Below are 24,194 nucleotides of genomic sequence, written 5' to 3'. Positions count from 1 at the left end.
GATAAAAATCAGTTCATGCTTGAATTTGAGTTAGACACAACATAACTAAAGCATCTGAGAGCTGTGGTTATACACCAAACTGTAGTTTCCTTGAAACAATTCTATATGCACATAAATCTTCAAATTATACAAATATCATAATAATTTGACAAAGGGAATCACAAACATTACTCTTTTTCTTTTTGTTTAATGTCAAGAACCTTTGACAGCAGCCTCTCTGAACTTGATGTTAAAGTTACTCAGATTCCTCTTGCTCCCATAATCTGCATTCCCTTTCTGCATCATCGCCACAAACTCGTTGTAATCTATTCGGCCGTCCTGCAACAAAAAACGCGAAAAAAAATAAATTCAAGCCATGTCATGTGCTTTCCATGACTAAAAAATGATGAAAAGCAACAAGAATTTCATTACATTGTTCTGATCAACTTCGCGGATGATGTCTTCCAAATGAGAATCTTGTAGGCCAAACTCTTGGCACGCCTTCTGCAGCTCGTCGTGTGTGATGAAGCCGCTGCCATCCTTGTCAAAGTAGGAGAAGGCCGTGAAGAGATGGTCCTCTCTCTCGATCTTGTTCAGATGCAGCGTTGCTGCTATGAACTCCCCGTAGTCTATGCTCCCACTGTTGTCCACATCTGCCTGCACACGTCTAAAATGTCAACTGCAACGCACACGTTTCCTTCGACTAGATGATGGTAATATTCATTCCACTTACAGACTTCATGAGATCATAAATCTCAGATTCATTGAGATCAGCACCAACTCTTTCAAGACCAGCCTTGAGCTCTTCAAATGTGATGTAACCACTGTTATCTGTATCTATCATCTTGAACATTTCCCTCAGCCCTCCTATTTCCTCTTCAGACAGACTCTCTGCAATCACCTACAAATTCATTTTCCAAAATTTAGTCAAAAACTTGCCACTTTTGTCAAAATAGTTAAGATTTCATTATACCCTTAGAGCCATTTTCTTGAGCTTGTCCATAGCTGAGAACTGCGTTAAACGGCTTAAAACTGCAGAATCGAGAGGCTTATCAGGCGCTACTCCCTCCACCTGCACCCAAGGATGGCCTGCAAGAAACGAAAACGCCTTTAATGTCATCACATTTGAGCCTCAAACATAAGGAAGCCAACAAAATTTAAGTACTCACAAAGAATTTGATGAGCTGTGATACGCTTCCTGGGATCACGCAGGAGCATCCTCCTCACGAGATCCTTGGCGCTCTCGGATATGCCAGGCCATGGCTCCGAGGTGAAATCAATGGATCCATTCAAAACCTCTTCGAATATTTCTTGCTCAGTCTCTGCCAAAATGTAAGCACAAGCATGGGAAATTTGTTCAAGGCTGGGTAAACAGAAAACAATGGTATCACAACTTACCTCCCCAAAACGGAGGCACGCCACAGAGAAGGATATACGCTATGACACCGGCACTCCAAACATCTACCTCGGATCCATAGTGCTTGCAAAGCACCTCTGGAGCAACGTAGTAAGGGCTTCCAACCACGTCCGAGAACATATCCCCTGTCGTTGTTTGTCAATCCAAATATTGCTCAGCCTCGTAAACCAAGTAATGGTGAACTATGACAAGCAATCTTCAGCATATAAACAACTTTTGATAAGTAAAGCAAAATAACAGAGAGTTTTGTGCTATGAATACAGTATTAGAAGGATATGTTACATCGGTCCCTACAACGTGGACCACACATATACACGTCGACTTGGGCCTACTCCGACACCATGTTAGAATTGACTCCATCTTCCCCTTAAAAGGCCCTTTTTTATACCAAGTTGATGCAGGAAAAATAGGGCTTCAACAGAAAACATCTGTAACTTTATACTAATCAAAAGATGGAAACTATAGCTTAACAATTAAGATCTCATTGTTCTAATCCACTTTTTGCAACTAAAACCATCACATTCTCTTAGACATAATAACTACACATCAACACCAACATTCACTACAACATATAGTAAAGATCTAAGCCAAGAAATATGATAAAACAAGAGGCATATACATTACCTGGCTTAAAAAACATGGACAGTCCAAAATCAATGGTCTTCAAAGGCGAATTCTCGTCCTCATTCACGAAAAGGAAGTTCTCGGGCTTGAGGTCCCGATGCATCACTCCCAAAGAATGGCATGTCTCTATCACACTAACTATAGTCCTAGTAAGCTCGGCAGCCTTCTTCTCCGAGTAATGCCCCCTCTTGAGGATCCTATCAAAGAGCTCACCCCCTCCACACAGCTCCATCACAACATGGACCGCAGTGGCATCTTCGTACGCCCTCTTGATAGAGACGACATTCGAATTCCCCGACAAGTGGTGCAAGATCTCCACCTCCCTCCTCACATCCTCCACATCCTCCCTAGTCAGCAGCTTCCTCTTGGCAATGGACTTGCAAGCATACTCTTTTCCGGTCTCCTTCTCAACACAGAGGAACGTCGTCCCAAACTGGCCATGCCCGAGTTTTCGCCCAAGTTCAAAGTCCTCCTTGAGCTGCCCTGTCTTGGATCTCAGCACAGAGTCCACCCGAAGGCCGGCGCTCACAGCCCTCTTGAAAACCAGAGGCTTCTTGGGCTCGGGGGGTGGTAAAGATTCTTCCTTTTGCTCTGCCTTGGGTGGAGGGGGCTGTGGGGGTGCCTCAAGCTCCATCTTGGGGGGGTGAGGGGGGGTGGTCTGGACAGGGGGAGGAGGAAGAGGGGTTGTTTGTATGGGTATAAAGGTGTCATCTTTATCTTTCTTGTGATGGTAAGAGAGCATGGTTGGCCACTTAGCCCACCATAGTGTGTGTGATATTGTGGAGAACCAGCAATTCTTTGCATTGATGCTACACTTGTTTCCCATTCTTTTCTTTTTTTGGTTATGTACAAAATCACATGCTAATCATATTTGTGAAATCTTGATGTGTGTGATCAAAATCAGTGTGTGAAAATGGGAAAAGTGTTGAAACAGCTTAAAAAGGGGGGGAGCTTTGATAACCCCAGAAAAAACCCAAATTATGATTGAAAATTCAAGAACAAATGTTGAAATAGAAGAATTCAAAATGGCGATTGAGGAAATGGGAAGGGTTTTGAATTATATAGTATATACTTATGTGTGTGTGTGTGTGAGAGAGAGAGTCTCTCTCCCCTTGTGTGAAGAATATTTGATTTAGGATTGAATCATCTCTTCCTGTTTTATTGAAATGTGAGAGAATGGGGAGAGGGGGATGGAGGGGATGAGGAATGAGGTAGGTTTTTCTGTTGGAAGCTGGGAAAAAAACTGAATTTATTAATCAATTTATGTGTTTAAGTCGTAATTATGAATTAAAGATTCTTATTTATTAATGGGAGTAATAAATATCCCGTTATTAATATTCATTACAATTTCTAAGGATTTCATGTTACGATTTTGTAGACTGGTTTATAAAAATCTTAGTTTGGATAATTATATATATTTTTAATTGATTGCATTCATATTGAACATATATTTTTTAAGTCATTTTTGTTCATATAACTTCAACACAAATGAATTATTCTATCCTACCAAATTAATATGCATTAAATGAATAATTAATTATATACATTTTCAATTGATTGCATACATATTGAGTGGATAATAAATTATAGTACTATGATCGTGGTGAGCAACTAAGTATTTGCATGATTAATTATGGTTTGCATGTCTTGTGTAAAATATTAGAAATGTGATATTTCCAACTTTTTAGCCGGCGTGGGCATCCTCGTTGGCTTTTATAAATTTAATTGGAGTTGTTAACACTAACAAACACACACATAAAAATAAACCTATGATTGATTTAACAAAACTTTACTTCTTGGTTGCATTATTGCATATTTTCATATAAGTCTCATCTGCCAGCGTTCACAATTATGCATTTGAGGGTTATTTGTACATGAATACACGAACTTTTTAATCTTAATGTTTGTGTATAAAGGAGGCGTCATGCGCGCAATCCTCTCCTCCTCGAACTTCTTCACTGATGCGAAGAACGCTCTCCTTAACTGGCTCTGTCCCAATTAAGCATCTTCGAAGGGATAGTTTGATAGAATAGATAACTTATCAATCTGGAGTTATATGTATTCTTGTCATGTTTTATTTATTTATCTTCTATATACAACTGCGATTGAAGTTCGGTTTGTTTGTGCGTGTGTTTTCTGAATACATTTTGTTTTTCTTTAAGTTTGCCCGCGGTGATCTCAGACATTAACTATATCTACCATTAGGCCAACTCACACACACGGGCATTGCATTTTATATTGGCTAATGCTTGCTTCTTTCAAGCGATGGTGGGGACGTTTTTTAATACTACCAAATTAGAAACTCTATAAATACAACTACATCTTCCTGTTTCATTCTCCAACAAAAATTATCCATTCAAAAACTCACTCTGTACGCAAATGGATCTGATCTTGGCCAATGACGAGCTCATCACTAATGTAATATCTAATCCTATTGATATGCTTGTTGAGGTTGAGCCACTAATCCGAAGGGAGATACAAGATACAATTGCTCAATTGACTCTTGTTGTTGTGCTGCTTTGCGTATTCCACGACAAAGGTTCTTCCATGTCTCCGACTTTCAATCCCCATTGCACTCTATAATTTAAAACACGTATATGTACAAGTGAGACTCATATTCCACTAAATTTCTTCCACCCACTTTTCTTAACATTTTTCAAATTCGTGCCGGAAAGAAATGAGACTCCTATTCACGGCGAAGGAAGTATTTATTAGAGGTTAACACGTATCATAGAAATTATGCCTCTCGTAAGAGGAAAGAGGGCAAAGAGCATTTGTTAAGGAGTTAGAGACCAATTTTTCTTAGGGGTGGTAAATCCTGCGAGTTGGGTCGTTATCGGATTGACCAATTAACGACCCAACCCATTAAGGTCTAATCTTTCTTGTACAACCAGTCTTTCGAAATTGCTCTAATGCACTATTTTAATTAATAGTACTAGTTTGTAAAATTTAAATAAATTAATAGTTTGATTGTAAAATCGGAACAAAATAGTTTACAACCAGTTTTTAGAGCCACTATGTAAAACCAAAAATAGAAAATTGATTATATAGTCAAAATTACTCTCTTACATAGTTAAAATTACTGTCTTAGAGAAAATAGTATAGAGAATAATAATTTGATTAAAATAAATTGATTACATAGTTAAAATTACAAAAGAAAAGTCAACAACAGTTGAGTGGGTGTGCTCAAAATTCTCCGTGTGATCAAGTTGGAGTTGGTGGTGAACTCATTTATCGTGAGTAGAATCGCATCGACTTTGATATGCTTAAATTTTATATGGTGCACCATGTGATGGATTTTGGGGGACAGATGCCGAGCTACAGTTTGGTTCCTCATAGTTGGAATCACTTACTAGTTCTCCTTCATCTTCGGTTATTATCTTATTCTTATGCAGAAAATCCATGTATACAAAAAATTGAATGCGCATTATTTGGCCATCCGCAACGCGTCTCGTTGCCATCTCTATCTCGTCTCTGCGAGACGAGACGGCGTTGCAGCCCCGCGTCTCGTCCCAGCGAGAAGGTTGGCGCGCGCTGGCGCTAGGCGTGATGCCCACTCGCCGGCCGGCGAGTGGGAGTGACGCAATAAATCATTTTTTTTAAATTCGGTATTTTTTTTCTTTTTTTTTTCTTTTTTACTCTATAAATACTCCTCTTTCATCCTCATTATACACACAAACAAACATCTATTCTTCTCAAATCATCTCCATTTCCTCTTCAATTTTCATCTCACCTCTCCAATTTTCATCACAAAATATCCGGCGACGGAAACTCTAGCCGCTCCGGCGGCTTTGACATAAACGCGTTTGGCGACTGGGGGGCATGTTCAATATCTAGGGTGGTTCCTGTTCCGGTTCGTCGACGTCGGGCACCCAAGGCTCGTCGACGCCGGCAGCGTACCAACCATCCCATTTTGATGTGGATGCATACGCTCGTCCCTCCGCCCCGAGGTATTCGCAGGGATTATCCCAAATTAGGGAGGATTATCCTGATGAACCCAATCCGGAAGGAGGACGAGGCGGTGGAAGCTCCAGGGGTCGCGCATTCGACGCCGTGGAGGAAGATGAGGAGGCGGGTGGGGAGGAGGAGGATGTAGGCCGTCATCCATATAGCCACAAGGACACGATGGCTCTGTTCAACGCTTGGGTAAGCGTATCATTCGATCTCATCGTCGGGAATCAACAAACCCGAAAGTATTTTTGGGAAAAGGTCACCGACGCCTACAACGAGACCAAACCAAAGGGGTCCCGCCGCCGCACCATGAAGATGCTCTGAAGTCACTTTGACCGAGTCGACAGAGATGTCAAAAAATTCTGCGGCATCTACAAGAATGAAGCTGCTCATTACCAAAGCGGAGCCATTGGAGCCGACATTATGAGAGCGGCTTTGCGAGTCTTCTTTGACGACAACGGCAAAAAAATTCAAACATGTCGATGTTTGGGAGACCGTCAAAGATGTTGAAAGGTGGACCAGCGGTGTCCAGTCCAGCCAGGGCTCGAGCTCGAAGTGCACGGAGCACACGACGGGTGGTCAATACTCGTCTAGTGAGGGCGGGTCAGGCAGCGCCTCACAAGAGGTTGAGGGCACGACCACCGATGCAGGGGGCTCCTCCCCTGGGCGCCGTCGGCCGCAAGGAACCAAGGCGGCGAAGGCTCCTCCCCTGGGCGCCGTCAAACTAATGCACATATCAAGCCAGCGCGGGCTCGGTCTCGGGCTCGAACACTCTATTGTCCATTTACTTGACCGCCACGATGGCGGACACTTCCCGCATGATGCCTCCACAATATCAAGTCCATCTTGCCGGAATTGAGTATATGACAAGACAAATTGGTATTCCGCCTCCAGGTAGCTTGAGTGCACCGCCACCGCCTTCGGGGGGGGATTCGCCGACGGAGTAGTGTTTTTAATTTCTATAAAATTGTATTTTAAATTATGTAATTTTTATTTTTTTAGAATTTTAATTATGTGTGTGCTTTTTTTAAATTTTAAGTTGTATTTTTATTTTATTTAATGAAGTGTGTTTTTATTAATTGAATTTGTTGGAAATAAAAATTAAAAATGAAATTAAATGAATAGTTAAGGGATGAGATGGTTAAGAGACGGATAAGAGATGAAGGGTTGCAAGTGCTTTTAGTTAAGAGATGGAGTGAAAAGTACAGTGATGCCCATAAATAGTTAAAAGATGAGACGATTAAAAGACGGATAAGATACAACGTTGCGGATAACCTTAGTAATACATACGCAATAAACATTTCATGATCGCCGGATATGCTTGAACTATACACCCAAAACGCTCAATGTACTTGTTGCACCGTCTCTTGCGTTTGAGCAACGTGGGTGGATGGGTTGGGCACGTTCATCCTCATAGTAGGTAGGGCTCTCATTAACCACACCACCGTGAATCCAAATTTTTTAGAGAGAAGCATATTATTTATAAATCGTTGCAATATCAAACCCACTTATGCTTTGATTTTTCCCCTTCTCATTTACCAATCTTGAAGTTTAAATGGCTAATTTGAATTGACCGGTTCCACATCCATAGTTGCCTAACATTATATATTAATTTTCCTTATAAATCGTTCACCACCGCGTGGTAATGTGATAAAGAAGGAACAAGTAAAACATTGAGTTAACAAAATTAAAACGAGTTATTTATAGCCCAAAACCGCCGCCTTAATTTCAACATTCTTTCCCATTTACTGGAGTATAAAAAAAAGGCACCTCTTGAAAAAACAGAATCATTTTAGTCATCACTTTACTACAATTACAATCAATCATGTCTCTTCCCAAACAAACACTAGATTGTCCCCAACTCAAAGTCAACACACTTCCCGAAGCAGGCCAGCGGTTCGTCACTCCCGCCCGGCGCGGAGCCATCGTGCGTGGAATCCTCGCCTCTTTCCTTGCCTGTCTCCGTCCCAACTATACCCACCCGACCTACTATTAGGATTTGAATGGATTTTAGTAAAGCGGTTTGTGCTTTGGATTCCAAACTAATCCTTTCTACTACTTTGAGAGGTTGGGTTTGTAATCTTATTGTTGTATTGTGATTTGTGCGTGTGTTTTTGAATAAATTCCCATGAAAATATTATTGGTATGAGCACAAGAATTTAGCATCACATCTCATTTGATCTTATTCGAATATCACAAAAAATATATAAATCAACAACATCACTTTCTCTTTTATTATGAGTATTCCTTTTCAATTTGCAAAGAATTAGTTTTGGGAAGTTATTAGTGGTTTTGGTGAAACTTAATGGTTGATTCCAGGCTTGTGAATTTTCAGTTGCTAAGGAAATGCTTCAAGAGAAATGAGTTTGATATTTGCAGTTTTGTGTCTCGTTTGCAAAATAGTATTGTATTTGCTGATACTGTATTTGTCAATTTTTTTGGACTGTATTCTACCATTTGTCTTTTAGAGGCCATCCACAATAGGAATAGCCCAGCAATAGCCCAGCCATAGCCTAGCCACTGCCACATCATCAGCACTAAAAATCCTCCTGCCACATCATAAATAGTCCAGCCATAGCCTAGCCACATCATAAATAGCTCAGCCACATCAATAGCCACATCACTAATAACAATTATATAAAAATGAAATAATTAACAATCACACAATATACGAAATTTAATTTACGAGACATATACGAGAAACATTAATAATACTATCCACATCACTATTAACAAATATATACAAAATGAAATAATTAACAATCACACAATATGCGAAATTTAATTTACGAGACATATACGGGAAAATGACGAACAAAGCGCGTATATATAGTGTTTCGAAAAAAAAAATTTATTTTTTCGCGCTAGGCGGTGCGCTGGGCGATCCGGGCGCTGCAATAGCGCCGAACGGACCGCCCAGCGCCACGCGACCGCCCAGCGCTGCGCGGTTTCTCTCTCCAATCGCCCGCTGGGCGGCTGCAATAGATCGCCCAGCGAACCGCCCAGCGCCGACGCTCGGCTGGGCGGTCGCTGGGCGCCTATTGTGGATGGCCTAAGAGCATCCACAACCGTGCTCTTCCCAGCGGCACGGTTGTGGGCCCGGGCGATACTATTCATGCCTGCTCTCTGGCAAGAGCACAACACCCACAACTGTGCTCTTCCGCAAGGACGAGCACAATTAATATAAAATTCAATTACACAAAAACATTTCCATAATATTAAAATTCATTTAAAACCCACAATAAATATTACAAATGACAAATAAAATTAAACATTGCATAATTAAAATCCTAAAAATTAAAAATTACATAATTAAAATCCTAAAAATTAAAAATTACATAATTAAAATCCTAAAAATTAAAAATGACACTACTCGTTGCCGAATTTCGCCCACATGTGGTTGATTAGGTCTTCTTGTAGTTGATTGTGGATTCGAGTATCGCGCATTGTGTGTCTTGTCTCGATCCTCTGGCCAACCGTCGTATGCTCGCCTCGGCGTAGGGGAGACCTCGCTGTTGAGCTTCCGGCTTCGTCCTCGTCGTAGAAGCTAGCCGCCCTCGGCCCTTCGTCGGCTATAATCATGTTGTGTAATATAATACACGTGAACATGATGTCGGCGATATTATTCACGTACCACAGCCGAGCCGGGGCCTTCACAATGTTGAATCGAGCTTGAAGGACCCCGAAGGCTCTTTCGACATCTTTCCGCGCTGACTCTTGACGCTGCGCAAAAAGAACCCGTCTCGGGTCGTGCGGGTTGTGGAGCGTCTTCACGAACGTCGACCACCTTGGGTAGATACCATCGGCGAGATAGTAACCCATGCGGTATATATTTCCGTTGATGGTGAAGTCGATCGCCGGTGCTACACCATTCATCACATCATTGAAGAGTGGTGACGAATATAGCACATTCAAGTCGTTGTTGGATCCAGCAACGCCGAAATATGCATGCCAAATCCATAGGCGGTAGTCGGCGACCGCCTCAAGGATAAGCGTTGGGCCGCCGCCTTTGTGACCGCTCAAGTGTTGCCCCCTCCAAGCAGTCGGACAATTCTTCCACCTCCAATGCATGCAGTCAATGCTGCCAAGCATTCCGGGAAAGCCATGGACTGATTCGTGAAGACGAAGCAACCGTTGGCAATCATCAGTGGTGGGTGCTCGAAGGAATTCATCCCCAAAAGCAGAACGAACGCCCTCGCAAAAATTCTTTAAACATAGGATTCCAGTGGACTCACCGATATGCAAATACTCGTCGAACATGTCGGCCGTTTGCCCAGTAGCGAGTTGTCGGATGGCACACGTACACTTCTGCAACGCCGTGATACTTTGCCGGCCGGCTGCATCTACACCTGTTTGAAAGTATTCAACACGTGCGGACAATGTGTTGACAATTCGCATGAACAAGCGCTTTGACATGCGAAAACGGCGCCTGAAGTAATCTGCCGGAAACCGCGGCTGGTCGGCAAAGTAGTCGGCAACGAGCCTTTCGTGGGCTCCCTCCCGGTCACGATGGATGTACCGTCGATTTGATCTGGTTCGTTGAGGAGGAGGAGCAGGGGTATTCGCCGCGACATATGCTTCGTAAGCGGCACGATGTTGTTCGTAGTATTCTTGTTCTTCGCGTTCCGCTTCCGCCATAATATGGGTGAAATCCATTTGAGATTTTGAGTGGGGGATGAATGTGTTGATAGTTTGTATGAGAATTATGAATGAGAGATGAATGAGAGATGATTTGATGTGATAAATGGATGATGAATGTGTGTATTTATAGATGATTTTGGGGAAAAAAAAATAAAAAAAAATCAAAAAAATTCAGAAAAAACGGGAAAAAAACGGCCATATTTTTGGGATTTGGAAAATATTTTTTTTTTATTTTTTAGCATTATTTATAATTAAATACCGATTTTTAAAAAAAAATAAAAAAAAGTTTAAACACAACGGCTATGCCGTTGACGAATGGGAGCGCGCCACGTGTGCGTCCGCTGGCACGGACGTGCTCGATACATCGAGCAGCGCCGTGCCAGCGGCGCGGCTGCAGCGGCGGCGGTCCTGCGCCTTGCCAACGGCGCGGACGGCGGTGACGTCTTTCGCCACCGCTGCGGATGCTCTAATAGTCATTAATTTCGGTGATTGTGCAAAAATTTCCCTCCGAATAATTACAAATTCAACAAACCACCCTTAAACACCCAATTTCTCTAAAATTTCAATCTGCTCCCTCCAACGATTCTGTGCTCCGCTCCCAAAAATCAATCTGCTCTCTCAAATTCTCACATTCTACGCCGCCGCCTCCACCTCCACCTCCACCTCCACCTCCATCCTCCACTTCGCCGCTGCCTCTTCCCGGCGCCTCTTCACCGCCTCCGCCTCCGCCTCCACTCTTTAGCAGCCGCTCTTCGCCCTAGCTCGTTTCATCAAATCGGTGTGGAGGTACGTAATTTTAATGAGAAGGATTTGAATTTATATTTAATTGCTTTAAACTAATAGGGTTACGTTTTTGGAGACGAGAAAACATATTTTATTAACAGTCACCAACAAAAAATGGAGTAATGCATTTTTGTTAAAGCGTTCATCAGAATAAAAGAAGTAATCAATACAGTACTACGTATGAGTGGAAATTTTGTACAGTAAATGATTTCTCAAAAGTGGAATTTTGTTGGCATATATACGTGTATACATACGGCTAAATTGATGTTTGCAGCCTACTGCTGCGCTTAACGACTTGATTCAGCCGTAGTCGCGCCTCCTTGTAACGCTGCCTTCACCCTCTCCCGGCGACATCCAATACACTGTAATCCTATCTATATCATGAAATAATAGAAGTTTATGCCGCATTGAAATTCCTTATTCAATTTGCAGAAATTTAGTTTTTTTGAACTTATTAGTGGTTTTACTCATGCTTGTGAATTTGCAGAAATTAAGGAAAATCTCCTTGATGATTTATGCTTGAAGAGAAATGAGCTTGCAAAGTTTGATATTTGCAGTTTTGTGTATCTGATTGAGGTGAATGCATGTTTGCAAAATAGTATCTCATTGGTACAATATTTATAAACTTTGTTGAACTGTATTCCCCCATTTGTCTTACTAGTATTTAGCTCTAACAGTCATTAATGTGGCTGATTGTGCAGAAACTGATACAGATGAAGTACTTGAAGCCACTGAAATTGTATCAAGAATTTTTAAAGTCAAGTGAGGTCAAACGAGGCCGTTTGCTTGGCTTGGATGTAGGTGATAAGTACATCGGCCTCTCTGTTTCCGATGCTAATAACATAACAGCATCGCCCTTAAGGTTAATGCCCCAGTTTGTCTGTTTCACAATTTCCCCCTAAAAAGGACTCATTAGCTGTTTGCAAATATGCACATTCCAATTTATGTGATGTGGATTTTTGTTTGCCTGCAGTGTCCTAGTACGTAAAAGAACAAATATCGACCTGATATCTACCGATTTCCAGACTTTGGTTAGCCTTCTCTATATTCTTGATTGATCATTCATTCATTTGGACTCTTGATTGATTTAGATTAAATAAAATGCTAAACTTTCTAGAAAGCTAATCGGGCAGTGCTTGTCTTCAGTAAATAGCAGATTTTGCTGCTACCACAGAATTTCCAGTTGTGATTTGCAACCATGATATAATGAAAGTAGTGATTTTAACATGTATGTGACGTTTGTGGAAGCTTGAGTCTTTGACACGCTGGCATCTTCTTGCTACTATTTATACCCCTTTACGTGATTCACTGTTAAAGTTGTTTTCGTGTTTCTCAACTTTTTGCCATGAAATGGTTGGTGTAGTTGTGTCTCCCTTGTGTGCTCAACTGAGGATTCACATGCCGGTGTATATTATGTTTGTTGTTTATTTGTGTATTCACTATACATGCAGATCTCTGGACTTTCCCTGGAAGGCTTTGTCATTGGCTATCCTTTCGACAGGCATAAGAGCAACCCAGATGTGTGTTACCCTCATCTTGCACATCATGTTTACCTTATTTTTTCACTCACTTCAATATTCCGTTTCTGAGTTTCAAATATGCAAATTATTCAGGCAGTGCAAGTGAAGCTTTTTATCGATGATCTCAATAAAACAGGGAAGTTTGAAGATTTAAAGTACACATTCTGGGATGAGTGCTTTACATCAAAGGTGAAAGCTTCTTGTTTCTGCTTTATTTTTGGTTAGTCACTGATAAAGGGTAATTTTTTTTCGTGATTTGAGAAAATACTCATTTGCACAAGCTGAACCAATTTAATTGATGAATGTTTCAGAATGTTGAGTTTCTCTTGAAGCCTTTGACATTACATCCAGTACAACTCAAGACAATTATGGACAAATTTGCTGCTGTAGGAATCCTTCAGGTATCAATCCAATCTCCCCTCTCCGGTTTTTAGTTACACAGGGTATGTTGCTTGAACTGGATCATGCATTTCTACTGCACAGATTTCATACGAATATTCTCCTAAAAAAAGTCATATCACCTTCCTTGCAAATTCTTGTCTATAAGTATTTGAAAGACAAGGACATGAAAGTCCTGTCTCAGAAGTCGGGGTCTAAATCAAGAAACTGAAAATATTCGTAGGAGCTGTATGTCGTAGTGAGTATAGTTTTTGATCTCTGGCAGGGTTACCTGGATTTTGCTAGCAGAAGTCGAGGTCTAAATCAAGAAACTGAAAATTTGCTTGATAAAAAAATTGACTGATGATCTTGATACGAGCGAAGCCATAGCAGAGACCAGCGAGGACGTGGTACAACAGGAACATGCTGATCCGGAGGAACCTCAACCTGAGGTAGCCAGTGACAGAGGACGGAAAGTGCGAGTGGAGGCTAATGTGAGGGAAAGATCGCCCCAAACGGCAGTCGAGGCCACCCGTTAGATTTGGAGACTTTGTCTCTCGCTGAGTCTACTTATTTTTATTGCTTTTGTTATATTTTTTTTGCTAAAAACATTATTATTTGAATATTTAGAGTCGAGCGTAATTATAAGCTCCGTTTCGGGTTTTCTTGTTGGTTCTTTCCCGGAATGATCGAGTCGAACCAAACCTAGGGTCCTAGATAATATAAATAGGGATTTTGCTCATTGAGAAGAGGATATAGAATATCAAAATTCCTTTTTTTTCGTTTCTTTACTTTCTGCGCAAGATTTCTTCCTTTCGTCAACCCTAATTGGCGAGAGTCCTCCGGTGGACAGCCGCCAGCCTTCATTGATACGGGAACACTCGTATCAGATCTCGACTCACGAACACTATGGAGTGGCAAAATCATACAATTTTTAGCACGTGGAGTGTTTTAATATCCACGTATCTGTTACTATTCCGAGTGAAATAACACATCAGCGTCCGACACCATATGGTAATCATACCTGTCCGTCGTTCTTTTTATCACGCGATGAAACGAGCCCTATATGTATGATTTACAGACCATTGTATTTTCAGATATACTTTGTTACTCACATCGCATGGTGTGATTTATCTATCTATGTTGTTTGATTTGCATTAATAAAATGTTCACTTGTTTGTGACATCTCTTATCGTTTGAGACATGATTACTTCAAATGTTTGATTTGTGAATGAAATTCCACCAATTAGATTTAGTCCCAAGTGAGCCACAATAACTGACTTTGAGTATGACTCAACTCATTTGTCAAACTAATGCACATATTAGTCATAGCCCATGACTTAAATAGGCTTCAATCTTCAAAGTAGTAATAATATCTCCAAAAAATATTCAAGTTCATTTCTTCTTGGGTGGACTTTAGTTTTGTTCTGGTTTCAAATGATGGCAATTATTCGACATGACTTCAGTATTTAGCTGAATGATTATTTAATGAATTAGGAGCTGTAATACATGTGACATATATAGGATCAATCTACTTACACTCGATATTTAACTTCACTTTATTGAAATTTTATGTTGCAAAGATTGGATAGTGATAAGTGCAGAATGACATCACATCTTGGAGCCTTATTTACAGAATTTATAATAAAATGGAAGCTTAATTTATGGATATTCAAATCACCTTTTTGACCAAAAAGCCATGATAGAAAATCCACCACATAATATTGTTTCTTTACAAAGTGCATGCTGCTGACGATGTGAGAGTGATAAGTATACACAAATAGTATTAGAGATATGATTACCAACCTTTCTCAGAATTTGTTAGTATTTTACATGAACTTAAAATTTAATTGCAAAAATTTTATGAACTTAGATCGTATAGAAAATTTCTCACAAATTCGATTTTTTCTCAAACTAAAACCGAATTTATAGAAAATTCACTGCACATGAAGCTTGAACTTAAGTTCATGTTTTTTGCAATAAAAATTATGTAAAATAAAAAATTCAACAAAAGTATAAGGATTAATAAACCTATTCATAATTCTATTGGTCACTTAAAAAGCAGCCAACATTAGTCAACCAAAATATTTTAATACTTTGAAAGTTAGGAGTAGTAGTGCCAGCTATTAAACGCGGATTTTATGTGCATAATAATATAACATTAATATATGAAATTAATAACACAAGTATATATATTTTAAAAAATATTCGTATAAAAATAGCAGAACATGGGCTAATTTAAAATTATAAATTATTTTCTATTTTTTATTGATTACACTAAAATTTAAGGTATAATAGGAATCGAAATGTAAGTGCGTCCCCACATAAAAAAGTTGGTGCAAATAAATATTAAATACTCCTATATTCACAACCACTCCAATTAATATGAATAGTAGTATTTAATGTCAACATTTCTTGGTTTAAATTTCTTGGACCGACCTATATCACTGATGAATAATAAACTTTTTTGTTATCAATAATAATTTTTGTGGACTAAGTGCTCATTAAAAAGTTAATTATTTTTTAATATGTGAGTTCATTTATAAGGCCACATCTTTATTTCAAATTCATTCTTCTAATTAAAGGGGAAAACTAGACACATACTGTTTTTTTTAACAAAATTTTCAAATACTCCACATCTTCAAAATTTAATAATTAACAATAAATAATTTTAAATAAAATTAATGATTTTGGGCTGTGACATCATATGAAGATTTGTTCGTATCTAAGTAGACTTCTATATATCAACAATGGAAGGATATATTACAACCTTCTCTTTTGGAAAATTTAGTAAAAAATCCACATTGGATGCTTGTATATTACTTATCATATATATCGATCTGTGAGTACTATAATTTAGACACCCACATTTATTAATTTAAATCCATTATCAATATAAGATTAATTTATTTAGTTTTTTGCCATGCCGGGTCTCTTTCTTTCCTTGTCATTTTATTGGTTGGATGGGAGCAATTAGGGATGTCAATGCAGCCCGCAACCCGTGGCTGACCCGAATAACCCGCCAAATTTATAGGGTTATGGTTGAAAATTTCTAACCCGATAAAATTACAACCCGATTAACCAGCATCCGATTAACCCGCAACCCGTTAGGGTCAGACCCGAAAACCTGATAAAATTTTTATAATTCTATTTGTTTGACTCCTAATTGGACAATTTCATTGATTATTTTTATAATATAGATAACTAAAAAAATAACATTCAATTTTATATTAAATATATATTAAATTTTTATTAATATAATAATAAATAAATAAATTAGAAATTTCTAATTCATTAATAAATATTTAAATTTGTAAAACATGTTTTAAAACATGCTTTAAAATATTTAAATTTATGTTTTATTTTACACAAATCTCAAATATTAGTATTTGATCATGTTTGTATTTGAGTTTAAGTATATATCTCAAATTTATCATAATTAAATATTTATATTTTATAAATATAGCTAATTTTTGTCATTATTTATTGAATTGATCGCATGTTAATTTTATCGGTAGCAACCCGATTAACCCGCTGGGCCAGCCCAAAACTCGAGCGTTTAGGGTTAGAGTTGAACTTTTATAACCCCAAAAAATCTCAACCTGATTAGCCCGCACCCGATTGGCACGCAACCCGAGTAGGGTTGCCCCGAAATCCGGTGGGCCGACCCGATTGACATCCCTATGAGCAATTAATAGACAAAATAAAGACAAACAAAAAGGATTTTCCACTTTCCAATGTTTGGGGTAGATGTCAAATGCATGCTGAAGAAAATTATAATATTATATTTTTACCTAAATTCTGTTATACAAAATTTTGTGATTGAAAGCAATATATATGCATACATTTTATTTCAATGGCATTAATTATCACATCCCCACCTTCCCACCATTTCAAGCAATATATTCATTCATAAATAGAGAGAGTTTTGCATGAAAAAGTCAATCGTCTAATTTTCAAGTCACAATATTCATTATAAGCAAAACTAGCAACTAGGTAGCTAATAATTGAGTATTTTGAGTTATCAGTTTGCTTCCCCCATTTAAAGCTCAACCTATTTCTCATAAATTAAATGAAGAAATTATGTAACTCTATAGAAATAGGTTTGAGATTATTCTTGGAAGGGAAGACAATGTACTAATACTATTATTTTAGCTTTATATCATAGCTTTAATACTTATGAGTTCATAGTGTTTTATGATCTTAGCTTTAGCATTTTTTTGTTTATGTCCTTTACATTAATTTATTTTTCAAAAAATATCCTCAACTTTGCAAATTGCTTTATTTTTTCCCGGTAAAAGTGATCCAATAGATATCTATTACGATGCTAAATCCATCATAAATTATAATAAGCAAAATTAATTATAAATACATGTTACGTTAATAAGTAGAGTACCTATTATGTAATTTGAATTTTACTATTTTTAACTATTGCAAAAAAAACATCAATTTTTTTTGCAAAAATTAGAAAGAAAATACTAATATACTACTTTTTTGTACTAAAAGGTTTGAAAGTGGTGTCGATATTATAAAGTAGTTTTAAGCTCGAGGTTCACAAATTAAACACTATTCACTTTTCACTCGTGGTCATGCTAGAAATGATTGATGATCTGAAAAATGATGCTATCACAATGAATATTGACAATTGTATTTGTTGGATGTACATATTATTTGAATACTACTAATACTAAATTTTATTTTTATTTAATTTTATATTTTTGCAATTTAAAAGTCACACGATTTCTGTTATACTCCTATATAGAATATTAAGATATTTTTTACTACTATCAAAATTGAAAAACAAATATTATCCAAACTATCTCATCAAACCAACTAATCCATCTTCAAAATTCAGATTTTCTTCAAAACTCTGCAATTAAGTCAACTCTCTCTCTCTCTCTCTCTCTCTCTCTCTACAGGGATGCAAAATAACGGCATATTCACTCTCCCATCTTCTCCATTTTCAAACACATTTACACAGAAATCCTCAAAATTGGATAAAAACAAGCCATTATTTCGTTAATCTGCATTTCCCAGATGAAAAACAACCCATCTAACTCCCCCCACGCTTTCTCCTTCAACCAAATTCCTCCCCTTTCTCCATAAAAATACAATCTTTCCGCCAATTTCAACCCTAATCCGATGGTGGCGGCGAAGATAATGAGGTGGAGGCCATGGCCGCCTCTAATTTCGAGGAAATTCGAGGTCAGGCTCCGCGTCGGGAGCCTAGAGTGCGGGGATTCGGCGCACGACAAGGATAATTATAATGGTGGGCTCGCGGTGGAGATCAGGTGGAAAGGGCACAGGCTTTCGCTGGGCTCCTTTAGGAGGAGTGTGAGGAGGAATTGCACTCGGGAGGAGACGGTGAAGAGGGTCGATGAGCCAAACGGCGTCGTTTTGGTGGAGTGGGATGAAGAGTTTCGCAATGTTTGTAGCCTTTCTGGGCATAAGGAGAATGTGTTTCATCCTTGGGAGATCAGCTTCAGTGTTTTGCAAGTGAGTTACTCCCCCCCTCCTCTTCAATTCAAGATTTTAGGTTTCTGATTTGTGTTCTTGAATTTCTTTGGGATTTTTGTTTTGGAGATGATTCTGTTTCCCTCAATTAGTGAATTGTCCTTTTCTTTTTAGTTTGTGAGAAAGAGGGAATCAGGATGTTGTTTGAGATATTGACAATCTGATAAAAGATGAAATTTTTGTAGGTTATCTAAGTCTGTAGTTGTAGCATTGTCCCTGTATAGTTATGATTTCCCCCCAAATTCCTCAGATTTGTGAGGATTGCCTTGAGTGATTCAGCCTTTATAAGTCTAGTTGGAGGATATTCGTAACTTAGATGAGTTTTTTTCAATAAAAATTCAAAACAGACATATTATAGATTCTGGTTCTAGCATCATCTATGGAGCCCTTTCGTTGCTTCATATTCGTGTATGTTTGCTGAATGAGCGACAATTCGCTAACTAAATCCGCTGAGTGATGTTTTTCTATGTGACTATGAGCTATCACCTGTTTTGGTGAGATCTACAATCTTAGTTAGGGAGTATCATCTATCAAAAACGATGAGGGTTGAACGTCTTAACAGATCGGGTAACCTGAATCTTTCAAGTCAATGAAGGTGAAAGTGATTATGAGAATCAATGTTTTTTTTACTAATTATAGACTAGACTACTTACCATAGCAAATAATAATGTTTTCGATTTCTGTTCTGCCCTTTTCTGCAACCAAAGCCTTAATTCTCAATGTTGTTAAAAGTTTAGGTTCTACAATTTTACTTTCTAGGAACCCTTGGGAATTTTTGTTGGCTTGGCTGATTATGATTTATGACAAAAAAAAACTGTAATTTATAACTTTTGTTTTGGGTCAGGGCCTGACTCAAGGGGCGAAGAACAAGATATCAATTGTTGGTTCAGCGTCCTTGAACCTTGCTGAATATGCTTCCAAGACTGAGGAGCACATTGAAGTCAAGATTCCTTTAACTGTTTCCGGCGTTCTGGTTGAGAGTCGTCCTATGCTCTGCGTAAGTAGTGTACTAATTATGTTAGGACCATAAAAATGTGTATAGTGTTTCGTCTCTTGATTAACTTTTTTGTTCGTTGCACACATTAGTGACGTCAAATCTTTCACCTGTCTTGCAGCTATCTTTCAGCTTTCTGGAGCTTATAGACGTGCAGGAAGCAGCAGTTGTGGTGCCAAGTGCAGTAATGTCTCCTCCGTCTCCTTCAGTATGTGGAGAAACTTGTGCTACAGAGAAAGACGAGGTTTCTGCTCTTAAAGCCGGTCTGAGGAAGGTAAAAATATTCACAGAGTACGTTTCGACTCATAGGGCTAAGAAGGCTTGCCGAGAGGAGGAAGGTAGTGAAGAAAGGAGCTCTGCCAAGAGTGAGGAGGGTGAATATGCTTACTCTTTCGACTCAGATTCACTTGATGAATACGAGGAAGGGGAACCTAATGAAGCAAAGGAAGATTCTTCTGTTAGGAAATCATTTAGCTATGGTACATTGGCTTTTGCCAATTACGCAGGTGTATCGTGTTATTCAAGTGATAGAATCAATAATGAGGATTTGATTTACTACAGCCACCGACGGAAATCAGATGTTGATTGCTCTCATGTAGAAGATATAGCATCAAACATCCCCGAACAGGCATCATTTCAGAACTCCAAACGTAGTATTTTGCCGTGGAGAAAGAGGAAACTAAGTTTCAGATCTCCTAAAGCTAAAGGAGAACCGTTACTTAAGAAGTCTTATGGAGAAGAAGGAGGTGATGATATAGACTTTGATCGCAGGCAGCTCAGTTCTGATGAAGGGGCCTCATTGGGGGTAAGAAATCCAATACTTCCCTGGTACCTTAACAAAAGTTATAAGAAGGCGACGACAACAAAAGTTCTTCGTGTTTTTTTTATGTACAACAAAAATATGATAATAGGATTTCTGTTTTCTTCCTGTTTTGATTATCCGCAATTCTGATTATGATTGAAAGACCAACCAAAGCAAGATTTTACGCGATACAATCTTCCTTTGGCACTTTTGAATACAAATTTTTCAGGAGAAGTAACAATCATATCCATTTTTTGCAGTGGCATAGAACTGATGAAGAGTCGAATACGAATCGGACATCAGTTTCCGAGTTTGGTGATGATAGTTTTGCTGTTGGCACATGGGAGCAGAAAGAAATAACAAGCCGGGATGGTCATCTGAAGATCCAAACAGAGGTGTTCTTTGCTTCGATAGATCAAAGAAGCGAAAGGGCTGCAGGACAAAGCGCTTGCACGGCACTAGTTGCTGTTATCGCTGATTGGTTGCACAACAGTCACAACCTCATGCCCATCAAGTCGCAGTTCGACACATTAATCAGAGATGGCTCCCTGGAATGGAGAAACCTCTGCGAGAAGGAAACTTACAGGGAGCGGTTCCCTGATAAGCACTTTGATCTGGAGACGGTCATCCAAGCTCAAATCCGCCATCTCTGTGTAGTTCCCGAGAAGTCATTCGTCGGATTCTTCCAGCCCGAGGAGGGGGATTTCGATTTTCTGCATGGCGCTATGTCGTTTGACAGTATTTGGGATGAGATCACTGCCTGTTCAGCAAGCAATGGCGAGGCCCCTATTTTCATCGTCAGCTGGAACGATCACTTCTTCATCCTCAAAGTCGACAGCGATGCTTACTACATCATCGACACATTAGGGGAGCGACTGCACGAGGGGTGCAACCAGGCTTACATACTGAAATTCGACACGAACACCACTATCTTCAAACTGCCAGATACTAGTCAATCACCACAAGAAAAACCTGTTTCCGAGCAACTTGTGAACTCCAAAGAAAGTGCCCCAGTGACAGTAGACACAGGGGACGACCACGGACAGGAAGAGGGCGTCGTTTGTCAAGGTAAAGAGTCGTGCAAGGAATACATAAAGAGTTTCTTGGCAGCAATCCCAATCAGGGAACTGCAGGCAGATATTAAGAAAGGCTTGCCCCTGTCGACACCTCTCCATCACCGGCTGCAGATAGAGTTTCACTTCACTCAAGCGGAGGAGCAGCTGGCGTCCTCGTCTCCTGCAATGGAAGTCGCGACGTTCGCTACCCAAGAAGTCTGCTAGAAAACTGGTAAACTGTGATTATGGCTAACTTTATTTTTCCTTTTTAGAAGCTTAGTTTTGGGATGAATTTGGCAGCAAAAGAGCATCCATTTCACCATCTTTGTTCTAGTATGTATAAGTGTAACCATCTTTCTTGTAAAATCAAGTGTTTCCACAACTTAATTTGGTTAAGCTAATGTAGCCTTTTTTGTAGTGCCTAATTTTGGGTTATACTTTAGTTTTGTGAATTTTTATGATGGAAGGTGTGACATCCTTTTCATTTTATAGTTAGGTATATAATCTTGTGGCTTTATTTGATAGAATTTGGTGTGATCATTGAATTGGTAGACAAGCTTTAGTGCAAATTATACCACATGATTAGTATTGGGGCATAGTAATGAGTGGGATAAAGGGGAGGAATTGGGGTATGATTGAATGATGGAATGATGGGCCTAAGCCTCAACAAAATTATAAAGGTCTGGTTTATTTAAAAAGGTTGTTGGGAAAAGTTAGTTGATCTTTTCAATATTGATAATCACAATATTTGGTGGATAGAAATCTCATAATATTAAATGCCTTGGCCTCACATGGGTGGGGTTCATAACTACTCCATTTTACATTTGTTATTGTTTATTGTTAAAATAGTTAAACACAAGATTCAAAATTGAATGAACGGGCACCTCAGTTGGTAATACACGTCTTCCTCGTCTAATAAATTAGAGGTTTGAGTTATCATAGAGTAAACGATGAACTATTATTATTCTATTTAAAAACGTAAAAATATGCAAAATTGATTTATGAGCTTTTTGGACAATATTTAATTTAGTTTCTATGAAATTGACTCGGCAAATAAAAGTTAAACATACACTATAGCATAGATTGGTTATGAAAATGAGAAAGGAGAATTAAAAATGAATATACATATTTTGGTTGGGCCAAAGACCACTTGTAAATTTATATTAACAATTACTAATTGTTATGAATTTATGATTTCTCATAGAGAATTGTTGGATTTGGAGTCCATCGAAATGTACACAAACTTTTATCTTACTACTATTATTTATGAGATCAAACAAACTTTAAATACCTCAAAAGGTGCTGCCGATGTGACAATAAAATTGTTATAAGCTTATGTAATTTTTTCTTAGTGAAATTATCGGTCCTCTATTGGACATCCAAAATAGTGCGAACTGTCATCTTATATTATATGGTGATTAATATTTTACTTCATATTTTGTAATAACAATGTTAAGTACACTTATTTGTATGACAAAATATTCTATACATAAAAACAGATTTAGAAAATGAAACTCTTGGGATCAAATATTGTGATAAAGGCTGCCAACGACGTCATAAGGCAAAGGTGGTACGACTGACTGTTTCTAAAAATGGATGGCAGACAAAGAATGAAAGTGAACCTCAACCTTAAAGGAATAGATCACCATGCATGAAATCGACAACAACTTCAAAAGCTTGCACAATTTTTGGCGCAGTAGGATTGATCGACCACCGATCCCACCTGGATCCGCCATTGACTATTCGTACATCGTACATGTTGTAGCTAATGCTAATTATTTGAAAATAATTAGGTGGAAGATATCAATAGCCAATACCATAATTTCCTTTAACTTACATATTATATTAGTTCAAACTTTCATGACTATAATTATTCATCAGCACATGTGGCTACAAACTAGAGTTGGAGATTCACATAGCTACAACATAAACATAACTAAACCTTTATACAAAATTATTTCAATCAGTTAAACTAATTAAACCACATTACAAAGTAATTAACCAACGTGACAAAGTGTGCACTTAACCAATCCATTCTCATTACAATCGGGGCACCTCTCACGTGCCCCGTTAGCCACATTAACCCTCCTGCTCCCGTTGCACGTGCCACACAACAGGAAGGTCATACCCCCGCACGCCCCACAGGGGCGTGCGGAGGGGGCCAAGGGTATCCCCTGCAGCATAGCCCGCAACATCCCGTTATCGTGCAGCCCAACAACCTCGTCTGCTCCTCCCACGTACCTCCCCCGAACGAAGAGCCTCGGGGGGACCACCCTGCCGCCTAGGATCCCCCAGAGCTCCTCCCGATACTCCATGTGCATCGACACGTCCCTCTCCGAATACACAACCCTAAAACTCCCCAAGAGGAACTTGATCGTCTTGCAATCCTCAAAGGTCTTCCTGATCCCCCTTAGGCTCGTGGTGTAGAGCACCACCGAGGAATCCGATGCTTCTTGCTTCGGGCATGGTTGCTCGTCTTCGTGTTGTGGCATGGCTGGCGAGACTGAGGCTTGGTTTCTCCAAGTAGGGGATGTGT

At 39.0% G+C, this 24,194-nt stretch overlaps 4 protein-coding genes across 8 annotated transcripts; 2 read left to right on the top strand and 2 right to left on the bottom strand.

The window, feature by feature from the left end:
- Window positions 1-70: 70 nt before the first annotated feature.
- On the bottom strand, window positions 71-3,210 carry LOC121749024 (calcium-dependent protein kinase 26-like). Its single transcript, XM_042143633.1, has 7 exons — window positions 2,021-3,210; window positions 1,378-1,521; window positions 1,149-1,301; window positions 953-1,068; window positions 713-880; window positions 412-636; window positions 71-318 (listed from the first exon to the last, which is right to left on the bottom strand). The coding sequence occupies exons 1-7, from the start codon at window positions 2,844-2,846 to the stop codon at window positions 193-195; spliced, it is 1,758 nt and encodes a 585-aa protein (XP_041999567.1). The 5' UTR covers window positions 2,847-3,210; the 3' UTR covers window positions 71-192.
- Window positions 3,211-11,136: 7,926 nt separating this feature from the next.
- Window positions 11,137-14,478, top strand: LOC121746509 (putative pre-16S rRNA nuclease). 5 transcript variants are annotated; one of them, XM_042140383.1, is made up of 10 exons: window positions 11,137-11,398; window positions 11,670-11,759; window positions 11,883-11,971; window positions 12,097-12,257; window positions 12,369-12,426; window positions 12,847-12,915; window positions 13,009-13,104; window positions 13,227-13,316; window positions 13,580-13,659; window positions 14,184-14,478. In XM_042140383.1, the coding sequence occupies exons 4-9, from the start codon at window positions 12,109-12,111 to the stop codon at window positions 13,655-13,657; spliced, it is 540 nt and encodes a 179-aa protein (XP_041996317.1). In that variant the 5' UTR covers window positions 11,137-11,398; window positions 11,670-11,759; window positions 11,883-11,971; window positions 12,097-12,108; the 3' UTR covers window positions 13,658-13,659; window positions 14,184-14,478. The 5 variants fall into 5 exon arrangements, with proteins under 5 accessions (XP_041996317.1, XP_041996313.1, XP_041996315.1 ...); XM_042140379.1 differs by lacking the exon at window positions 14,184-14,478 and having other exon boundaries at window positions 13,580-14,084; XM_042140381.1 differs by lacking the exon at window positions 14,184-14,478 and having other exon boundaries at window positions 11,883-12,004; window positions 13,580-14,084.
- A 3,679-nt stretch (window positions 14,479-18,157) lies between these two features.
- On the top strand, window positions 18,158-22,083 carry LOC121749698. The gene is made up of 4 exons (XM_042144290.1): window positions 18,158-18,789; window positions 19,652-19,804; window positions 19,923-20,606; window positions 20,864-22,083. The coding sequence occupies exons 1-4, from the start codon at window positions 18,436-18,438 to the stop codon at window positions 21,881-21,883; spliced, it is 2,211 nt and encodes a 736-aa protein (XP_042000224.1). The 5' UTR covers window positions 18,158-18,435; the 3' UTR covers window positions 21,884-22,083.
- Window positions 22,084-23,655: 1,572 nt separating this feature from the next.
- On the bottom strand, window positions 23,656-24,150 carry LOC121748086 (uncharacterized protein At5g39865-like). Its single transcript, XM_042142298.1, has one exon. It carries the CDS (start codon window positions 24,148-24,150, stop codon window positions 23,656-23,658), a length of 495 nt encoding a protein of 164 aa, XP_041998232.1.
- Window positions 24,151-24,194: the final 44 nt, after the last annotated feature.

The sequence above is a fragment of the Salvia splendens genome, chromosome 9, assembly GCF_004379255.2.
Source record: "Salvia splendens isolate huo1 chromosome 9, SspV2, whole genome shotgun sequence".
NCBI classification, from domain to species: domain Eukaryota; kingdom Viridiplantae; phylum Streptophyta; class Magnoliopsida; order Lamiales; family Lamiaceae; genus Salvia; species Salvia splendens.
Note: the sequence above shows the minus strand (reverse complement) of the source record. Positions and strands in the feature narration are given on the sequence as shown.